Here is a 10302-nt window from a genome sequence, read left to right as displayed (position 1 = left end):
TCATGTGTCTTGTGTCAAACCTCATTTCCTACACGCAGCAGAAACACAGTAACTTAAAAACCACACAGACCTAGTTTGACCTTTTGGGGAAATATATATATATCTGTGCATGAAAAGAACATAGAGTAAGTTGCTAGTTAGCTTAGCACCATGGCCGTATTTACCTCCTAGAGAGCCCCAGGGGCAATGATTTGTTTGTTGGGCCCCCATTGACCGTCTCCCCCCCACACACACACACATTTCAGTTTAATATTTTTCCCCAGGAACCAAATATGACTAAATAAGTAAATCATCAGAACATTGACACTATATTGGTATTTAATAATCATTCTTTTTTTAAGCAAACATGCACCTTCTCTATGTGAATATTTGTTTTCTGTAACAATAACTCTACCTCTTTGGGTTTTTTGACTGTTGGTCAAACAACTCAGATCATTTGAATATGTTCAGTTGAGCTTCAGGGAATGATGTGCTTTTCCACTATTTCCACACTACTTGATATTTTATTAACTGAGCAGCAACGATGAATAATTATTTTTTAATATTGTAGGACCTGATTGCAGCCTTACGACTAGTTAAGGAACATTACTAGCTTGCCCTAGTTTTCTGTGTGATGATTAATGGACACTGAGCAAAAAAAAACGAAAACCCGTTAGGAGTTGATTGGCTACTGTCAATTTCCTTTTCCTTCAAATCAAATTATGTCCACCAAATGATAGGAAATGAACCAGGGGCTTTTTGGCCTGGTCAGAGTCTTTGGGCCCTTGATCGCTTCCTGTCCTCTGTGGTTGATAATTCAGCTCAATGATCAGAAACCGGTGGGAAGATGTCCGACTGAAAAAAAATAAGGAAATGATAAATTGACCCCACAACACACAAAAAAAAGTTGTTCTCGATGGATTGAACAGAGGATTTGACCATTTGACAGTTGTGTTGAACCAGGCTAGTTGACTCACTGTTCCCAACCTTTGTTCCGACTTTAACAGGCTTTTAAATTGACCGTGCTATCAATCTTTTCATCTGGCTAACTTGGAAAGCACGTGAATACGCTTATTCCGAGAAAGTCTTGACAAGTGAGAAATTAATTTAAATCCTATTGCTCTGGTAAGTTTCACGTACTGTTTGCACTAAGGCAGGAATTTTACCCTTTGTTGTCTGCGGCTACACAAGGTGAGTCACACCCTCAGATGCTCATGTTCCTTTTGGGAAACCCACTAATTGACAGTTACTATCGAAGCAGGGGACCTAATGAAGTGTGTATGTAGATCCTGAGGTTCAGTTTCTGTCGTGGAGTATGTTAAACATGAGAAGGGGGGCAGCTGCCTCATCCGCCATTTACCTGTAGCACTGTTCGTTTGGTTTTGTTTGCACACGAAATCGAGGCAGTTATGAAATCAAGTACATTCCCTCTGGGTGAGGCGAGTGAGAAATGAGGTCAGCTTATCTAGATGTAGATGAGTTAATACATACCCCCCCCCCCCTCACTGTGTACATCAGCTGAGGTGACTGTTGAATGTTTTTCCACCAGTTTATTTGAGTAAAAAAGAAGCATGTGACATTTAAAAATAACTTTAAGTAAGTTATTAATCACTGTTGAGCCAAAGTTTCAGATTTATACTGCTAAAATACACTCAAGTTAGTAGGTGTAGGTGTCATGGTTGAATTCTGAAGAACTAATCTTGAATTTAAAATGGTTTATCTGTGATCTATTAATTTCACATCTTTTCTCACAAAGACATAAAGAGATGTCCAACATTTCAAGATGTAAAATATTCCCAATTTTCATTCTTACTTAATAAACGAAAAACTGGATGGAGGTTTTTAAACAGCTCGCGATTAAAAAAAAAAGCTCAAATTTTGTAATTACATTTACAGTCAAAAGGATAAAAGTGAAGAGGAAGTGAGTAACAGGAAAGTTCTTCTCAGTGATCGCTTCCTCTTCACTTTTCCAGGAGACTTTTTTTTTTTCAAATGAAGGGATTTCACGTCCAAAATTTACCAAACTTTACAAATTTGATGAATGGGTGAACTTTGCCCGCGTCAAGAAAAAGACAAAAGGTTATGGTTAGTGAGAGCCGCCAAGAGCAGATGTGACTCATAATAAATTTCAGGTTTGAATGACAGTCTGGCTGCTCGCTCTCAGTCACCGGTGATGTAAGATCGGATCTGCCACATTTAAGCAAATGCCCCACAAAGCTACGCAAATGAGGACAAGTCAAAATCACCGAAGAATTAAAAGGTCGTTTGTGCTCCGTGATCTAAATAAAACCAAAGCATGGCACAGATTTAAATGTAGAAAGATAAGAGACACTTAACGTCAACTCAACTCTTTTCCCCTTAGCGGACTAAACATTTGCCTGCGAAGAAGTTCCCTAAAAAAATCCCTTTGTGTGTGTATACGTTCAGACAGAGATCCTTGTTTTGAAATGTGCTGTAAAAACGTCCCGGGCTGATGAGTTAAAACACAATGGTGCACTCAGAGCAGTCAGACAATGACAGGGGAGAGCGCCAATAGGATTATTAAAAGGGATCAGAGCTGCCTTGTAGCTTGTAATCAGAACGCTGATCTTTTCACTGTGGACTGCCTGCAGCACTTCAGGATCACATACATCTCCTAGGATGGAATCTCCCCCCTCTTCTTTCCTGGCTGCAATCCCCCACTGTGCTGTTTTTGATCGCTGAAATCTTGGACTTCCTCACCGAGAAGACTTAAGCAAAAAAAAAAAATAAGTCAGCATTAATACCAACTATCACAACCAACACACACGGATCTGCCCGAGTCGACAGCACTCCGTTTGCATATGAGCTTGTCTGCTTTTTTTTGGGAATTCCCTCGTGAAGGCGGGAATTTCCCGTTCTTGTAGGATATACACAAGATTAAAGGCCGTGTTTATCCATTCTGTGTTTGTCTGGATAAGTGTCAGGCTGAAGTTTTTCCCTCTGAGTTAAAGTATACGACTGCCACTTCGGTACATCCTGATGCTTTGAAACCTCTTTGCAACAGGAACTGCTCCACCGCTGTCACCTGATTTTTCTAATTTCTTCTCCGTCTCTTAAAAAAAGTTCCCAGACACTCAGGTGGGGACTTGTGACCTATTTTTTTTTTCCACCCTCAGATTGGTGGGTAGAGTTCAGTCACTTAGACCCTTTTGTAAATGCGTAGGTGTGCGCCGGGGGAGAATCCCTGACAGAGAGATCACGGCCTTTTCTCGAGGCCCCTGTGTTCTTCTGCCAATGTGCATGTGGTTGACTTAGAGACAAGATACTCAAGTTTCCCCTCAGAGCCAAAATTAAACTTGCTCATTTGTGGGCTCGTGAATTACAGAAAGGCTGGTGTGTTCGGGTAAATGAAATAAAGTGTTTGAAACTAATTCGGCCACAAACATCTTCCAGAGTTAACTAATGTGTGTTATCACCGTAGAGAGAGGTAATCACGAGATGACGCCACGTGTCAAATGAAAACTCGGGAACGTGAACAAGGTACAAACTTTTTTATTTTGATACGTGAAGTTTTCATTTCCCCCCCACTTCTTATTTGCTATCATCGCAGAGTTGGATGAGAAGGCTGTCGGTACCGTAAATGTGAAGCTAGCTAGCAGTAAAAGTTAGCTTAGCATGGAAACAGAAAGTAAAACAGCTAGCCTACCATAGCGCTGTAGTTCCAAAGTCCTCCTGTAGACTTTACACGTTTATCATTGATTCTTAACATTGGACAGAGCTAAACAAATGCGTGCTATCTTCTTTACAACAGACTGCTGTAGAGTTCCATTAAAATAACAGTTCATAATTACACATTTCACGCATACTAACCCACACGTCCACAGATTAACTGGACAGCACTATGTGTACGACACATTTAATAACAGCAGTGCTAATAAGAAGTCAAATGACTATGTTAAGTACTGCTGATACACTGAGGGGCCATCTTGGATTTAAAAGTCGGGGGTGGGGAGGTTCCTCCGACCTTCCGATGGAATCAACCTGGGCTGGTGCTAACTTTAGCTAACAGAATGCTTTGTATCTTTATCAAACAGACGAATAGTATCAATCTAATTTGCATATTTCTCCAAAATATCAAACTTTCATTTGAAGAATGAAGTGAAGCTCTTAATCAGCTCGATTTCATTTTAACTGGGAATATGACATTTTGTTAATATAGTATTTCAAGCAAGTCATGCAACTCTATGCTCAGTAGGAGCTATTTTTTTCTCTTTTAATTCATACCTGCTCATTTTAAAGTTATATCGTCTGACTTTAAACACGGTGCTCTATGATCTGAGAACAATGCATCTAAAGGTGTGCATGTTCCCCGCACACAGAAACAACCACTATTGTTAGGCTGCAACTTTTATATGCACTGCAACTGCCTACTTCCTTTTTGAGCAGGGGATGTCCAGCTTCCTGTGCTTACTACACCAAACCCCATGACAACTGATTCACCCAGCACCGCTGCGTGTGTCAAAGTGATACTTCACAACCACGAAGTAAAGAGTTTTGTTTTTAGTTAGCGTCTTGTTTGTGAGGCAGTTGTTGAGGGTTGTGTATATATAATGTTGGATGTAACTCGAACTACCGCGCCCCTGCAGTGTTTGCTTCAGCTACACAACAGCTGGGAATCTGGCTGTCACAGTACAGCGTGCCCATTCAGGCAACGCTGGGAAGGGGTTTTCCACCGTGCACACACACGTGACACAGATAGACGCACAATAAAAGACATACACACTTAGATTAAGTGGCGCGCACATTTCCGAGGTCAGGCTGTGATCTGCGCTTGCAGCCCCGGGCTGCAGACTGACATGAGAATTTAAATACGCCACAGCATAATGAACATTTTAAAGGTATATAAATCACCATGAGCTACAGAAGGTGGGTGAACAGTTTTTTTATTACAAAAATAATGTGCCAGCTCCAGAAAAACTGCACCAAATATCACAGAAATAAGCATTATGTCAGTTGGGATGCAATCAGTTTAAAAAAAGAAAAAGAAAAAAAAGTGGATCTCAAAAACATTTGAGTTAAGAAATATATTTCTTGGCTTTGGCGGAAAAATGAAAAAAGGCATCGCACTTAAATGATCTGCCTCCTCCTATAAATGCAAGAAGAATAAATATTAAGTTATATTTTAAATTTGTTTAGTAGATAATTTACAGAACAAAAAATATGTCAAGTTCGATCAAAAATAAACTATGAATAGCACCACATTATTGACTAGATATCTAGTTCCAAAATAAGAAGCTTATGGATCTTTAAAATCGTACAATCCTACAATTAGTTTTGGGCTAAATGTCAAGAAAGTGCAACAGATTTGTAATTGGACATATTGAGGTATATGATATTTGATATATTGCATCGACATCCTCTCCCCCCTCCACATTAACCCCATGTGTTGCCCCAGGACTCAGAACCCGACACTCTTTTAACTAAAGGCCTGATGAACTCATTTCTCCTGTGACAGGGGAACTGGGGGTTGTACACTTTTGTTTCTCTATGTACAAACATTTCACATCGATTGATTCATTTGTAGTCACGCCTTCCCGAAAATGGAAACTCCACTCAGGTTATTTTCTGCCGTGTAGTGCTGCTCGTCAGTGTTCAGTTACTGTCAGCAAATGACTGTCTTTTCCGAATGAGTGTTCGTTTACAGTTTGGCACATTCCTCCCAGTGTTTCAGGTACTCTGCCGTGTCCGCGTCACTGAACTTGGCCATGCAGCGCGGGCACTGCAGCTCGGACAGGTCCTGGCACTCGCTCCAGGCGGGGCTCGACGTGGCGGCGGCAGCTGCTGGCTGCTGCTGCGGCTGCGTCTCGGCGGTGGTCCTCAATAGATGCTCCGTATTGTCCTTTTGTCGCCGTGTGGAGATCCTGTGTCCTATGTGCACGCGACACATGGGAACCACACATCTGTTCTCTCTGGTGGCTCCCTGCTGAAATCCATGAGACACATACACAGTTAGGGTTGTACGAGGCACACGCACACACGGGAAGGTGCTAAAACCCTGAGAGAAGTGAATGCTTCCTCATTGTCGGGGCCGTTGTCTCACCTGTTTGTGTAGCTGCTGTTTCAACTGATAGACCTGCTCCTTCAGGTCTTGGATCTGGCCCTGTGCTCGCTCTCTGTCTCTGCGCTCCGACTTAAAGTCGTCTGTGTAGATTATAACCTGAGGAACGACAAGAAAAAAAACATTACACATGTGCTGAATCAGGATCCATTTAGCAGAAGACACACAGACAATAAAATACAACCAACCTGCTGCTCCAATGTCTGGATGCGCTCCTGGTCCTTCCTCCTCGTGTCATTGACGTCTCTTTCCAGCCGCACACACTCGCTCATCTTCTCTTCCAGTAAGCCGTTGAGCCTGGAGATTTCGTGATGAAGCAACCCAGTGCTGACAGAACCCAGCGCAGGCATCAGGCCCGGCCCAGTGCTCTCCTTCAGCCTCTGACACAGACCTCGGATGTAGTCCTCCCGGCTGGAGTCGTACTTCTGCCACTGGGAGTTCAGACCTTGTACCTGCAAAAGAATCCGGTACAAAGTTTAGACCATTTGATAATGTGTCCATATTACCATTCAATATTGAATATAACATTCAACTGATGTTGTATTTAAGCCCATAAGTATTGATGGAGACTTACATATGCCACTCGCTGCTTCAGCTGTTTATTCTCCTCCTGAAGTTGAACGATTCGAGTGTTGACACCGCTCATGTCAGAGGACTCCGCCGTCTTTTGAAAACAATTAAAGAGAAGTTAAATCAGGGTAATATCGCTGGATTTGAATGTGTGGAACAATCAGGGTTGTTTTGAGGAAAGACCCTAGAGAGTCCAAACCCTTCCACACACCTCCTTAGCCTTCTGCTGATGGGGCATCTCCTCCACTGCTCCTCCGTCCTTCCTCTCCAGCCTCGCCAGCAGCTCCTGGCACACCTTCACGGTGGCGCCGAGCTGCCCCCGCAGCTGGTCGGCCTCCTCCACCAGGGAGGTGCAGAGGACGGACCTGGTGGCCTCGCAGCGCTCCCTCTCCTCCAGGGCCGAGCGCAGCCTCTGGATCTCGCGGTCCTTCTCGTGGTCGGGCTGACACCTGACGTTCTCCAGCTCCAGCTCCGTCTCTCTGAGCTGCGAGGTCAGCCTCTGGATCTCCTGGAGGGGAGAACAAGGGAGATGGAGCACGTGAGCATTGCAGTGTGTAAAGTGTTAAATATATACTACATGGTTATATTATTGACACTAATATTGCTCTGCTTGAGGTTTTTCCTTCAAACCGTGTGTCTAATTCTGTCACTGCAGATGAGACTGAAGTTATTCAAGAACATATTTGAAAACTAATGCAAAATTTGTGAAAAAAAAGAGGAAGTTTTAAGCTAAAATTAGGATAAAAACGCATCAGAGAATAAAATGAAAGAGAAAAGTTCAAGAAAAAAAAGGGAGAAATGGAATAAAAATGTTTAAGAATAAAAGACTGCAAAATTCAAGAGAAAAATGCTTTAGGAAATATTGGAAATTAAAATAAGGTTAAGAAGACAAAAGTCACAACAAATGATAACATAAGGAAAAGTGAAAGAAAGATGTTTAAGAAACAAGACAGAAACTAAACTTAGAAGAATATAACAAAAATTCTTAAATGAAAAGACTGAAAGAAAAGAAAACACGAACGAAATATTGCTCCAAAACCCATTTAACCGATTTTAACTTCTTACTCCAGTGAAAACACAACTAACATGCAGCTGGAGTAACTTTCCTCCAGCTGCCATTTGACGCTCAAACCCTCCACGAGCCCAGAGAACACATCTGTACCTCTTCCTGTCGCGACGCCTTGAACTCGGCGTCGCTGCCCCGCTGCTTCAGCTTGCAGATCTCCTGACACAGGCTCTCCAGCAGCGACTTGGAGGGACCGACCACCACCGACTCGTCGTCGCCCACCGACATGTAGAGCCGCTCGTACCGGCCCAGCCTCGCCTTCAGGTCCGCGATGATGTTGTCCTTGACGTGGATCTGTTTGTTCAGCAGCTCGGTCTCCTGCCGCGTCTCGTGATACAGGCTGGTGATGGTGCTGAAGCTCCGGATCTTGTCCTCCGTGCTCGCGCCGACATTATCCATGGCGGAGATTGGTGGATGTGAAGAACAAAAATATGGAGGAGGAGGAGGAAAATGTTTCTGTTAATAATCCGACATTTGACAACCCGCTCCCGCGTCGTTCACCGAGGATCTGCACCGAGGATGTCGTCTGAGGCGCAGGCGAGCAGGAGAATAATATCCCCGACAGAAAGGGGGATTTCCTGGGGAACTTCCCCCTGTACTTTTTGGAGCCCTGCCTGCTCCGAGACCCGCCGTCACCGAGTTGCCAAGTGCGTTCACATCCCGCCGAGCCCCGCAACTACAAGAACAACACGGGACACGAACCATTTGTTTTTATTAAAACGCGTGCTATAAACTTTTTAAGCTAGCTTCATTGCTAAAGGCTAAGCTAGAGGTACCCCGCACGCTGCGTTCATAGCCTTCGTAAACTACAGCACTCCCAGCGAAAGCCGTTGTTATTATGTTATTTTAGTTCCCTTTAGCAAGTGTTTCCTACAAGAGTCATATTTTTTCCAGTTTCTTAAATTAGCCAAGATGTTACCGAGAAAATTTAAGTTAAAAATAAAGTTGAAATACCACTACAGGTTAATCGTGTTGTTGTTGTTGGTGTTGTTTTGGGGTGGAACAGAAACTAAGGGTAATAAAAAGGCCCTAATAAGATGAAGTCCCCTGATAGAATTGTCTAATGTTACAATTCCTAAACGATTACACATTCAGAAGATGACTTTCCCCCTAAGGTAGTTTACAGAGTTTCCACCGACACTCATCACGCCCCCTGAACGTCACATCAGGGCATTTCACCTGTTACAGCAAATTTCCCAAATACTCCATATACTCCTATTTATATATTACAATGCTCTCAATATACTCCATATACTCCAAATATATATTACAATGTACAGTTCATACTCTCTATACTCCAAATATATATACCACAATGTACACTTCATACTCTATATACACCAAATACTCCACATACATTAAACCCACAATCTATATACATTATACATGCTAATGTCATTATGTTTGGTTTGTTCAACTTTATTGATCGTGTATTATTTTGACTACTAAGGCTTCATTGGGATGTAATTGAATTGTTTTGTGATGTAACTTGAATTGTGTGTGTGTGTGTGTGTGTGTGTGTGTGTGTGTGTGTGTGTGTGTGTGTGTGTGTGTGTGTGTGTGTGTGTGTGTGTGTGTGTGTGTGTGTGTGTGTGTGTGTGTTTTAGCTCTCCAGACTATTACATGACTCATATGAGTATGACTGACTGGATCATAATATTCCTCCCCGGTCATTTCAGCTTTTGGAAATATCAGATTACATATTGACAGTGTAAATACAACTATAGTGCCAGTATGGCCTCATGATGATTTACTTTACTGTAACAAACCCTGTGATATCATCCTGTGTAGTGACATATCTGAGAAGTTGGTTTAATCACTTCCTCTATATAACCTGTTCAAGTGACTGACGAATCCACGATTGAATATAATGAGATTCCACAAATAACCATTTACTATCAGTTCATCTGCAACTTTTGCCCAATCAACTGTTCTATAGTTGTTATAATGTAGTGTAAGGATTCTTAAACTACATTAGTAAAACTGTGATTGCACCCTGAACTACATGAACCCTGTATTTCTGAGACAGGTCATGGTGAAACTGTCTAGACCGAATAAGTAGAGTGTAGAGTTTTTCTTAAAGACATTCATTCAAGGGGTTTCTTCAGCTCTACTGTCCCTTGGGGAGTCCCAGGTATTTCTGGGCCAATCCCACTATAATGTCACGTTGTGACTCATTAAAGTCACATGGTTGTCATGTGACAGTGGCCAGAGTCATATGAATAGCAAGGTGTGAAGAGGGGGTTGTCAGGATGGAATTTGTGAGTCACAGATACCTTATGTTTGTGGTCGATCATGTTGAGCTCACATGGTTCTTCATGGTCGTGAAGAAGACAGCGGTGAGGTGATTGTGGCGTCCCCTCTCTTCCTCATTTGGTTCACACCTCAATTCATGTGATACCTCTCAGGAGCTCATTGGAAGTGGCTGTGATTGACCTGGATAAATGAAAAATGTCTGGAGATCCCAACCAATCAGAAGACACCGATGAAGCCCCCCAAACAAATGGGGAAACGTAAAAGAGGCAAATAAGGTCACTCAACCTGATAAGGACCATGTGTGCCGCAACATGTCGGTGCATTTTTACCACGACAAGGATATTGTGTTTTA

The 10302-nt window shown here is 42.6% G+C and overlaps 1 protein-coding gene across 2 annotated transcripts; it reads right to left on the bottom strand.

Annotated features, from left to right (window-relative positions):
- Positions 1-4866: 4866 nt before the first annotated feature.
- Positions 4867-8732, bottom strand: tnip2 (TNFAIP3 interacting protein 2). 2 transcript variants are annotated; one of them, XM_053419357.1, is made up of 6 exons: positions 7791-8732; positions 6840-7136; positions 6633-6722; positions 6247-6510; positions 6041-6157; positions 4867-5920 (listed from the first exon to the last, which is right to left on the bottom strand). In XM_053419357.1, the coding sequence occupies exons 1-6, from the start codon at positions 8091-8093 to the stop codon at positions 5639-5641; spliced, it is 1353 nt and encodes a 450-aa protein (XP_053275332.1). In that variant the 5' UTR covers positions 8094-8732; the 3' UTR covers positions 4867-5638. The 2 variants fall into 2 exon arrangements, with proteins under 2 accessions (XP_053275332.1, XP_053275331.1); XM_053419356.1 differs by having other exon boundaries at positions 4867-5923; positions 7791-8581.
- Between the last annotated feature and the right edge of the window lie 1570 nt (positions 8733-10302).

This window comes from Pleuronectes platessa, chromosome 3 (assembly GCF_947347685.1).
Source record: "Pleuronectes platessa chromosome 3, fPlePla1.1, whole genome shotgun sequence".
Lineage (NCBI taxonomy): Eukaryota > Metazoa > Chordata > Actinopteri > Pleuronectiformes > Pleuronectidae > Pleuronectes > Pleuronectes platessa.
The sequence above is the reverse complement of the archived record's forward strand: the minus strand, read 5'-3'. Positions and strand labels throughout refer to the sequence as shown.

What these genes read in the sequence shown, in the direction of transcription:
- tnip2 (XM_053419356.1), bottom strand. Translation starts at nt 8,093, where the DNA reads ATGGATAATGTCGGCGCGAGCACGGAGGACAAGATCCGGAGCTTCAGC. An exon ending in TCCAGACATTGGAGCAGCAG is followed by an intron (nt 6,158 to 6,246) that starts GTTGGTTGTATT and finishes GTCGTTCCTCAG; the next exon opens with GTTATAATCTACACAGACGA. An exon ending in AACAGCAGCTACACAAACAG is followed by an intron (nt 5,924 to 6,040) that starts GTGAGACAACGG and finishes CATGGATTTCAG; the next exon opens with CAGGGAGCCACCAGAGAGAA.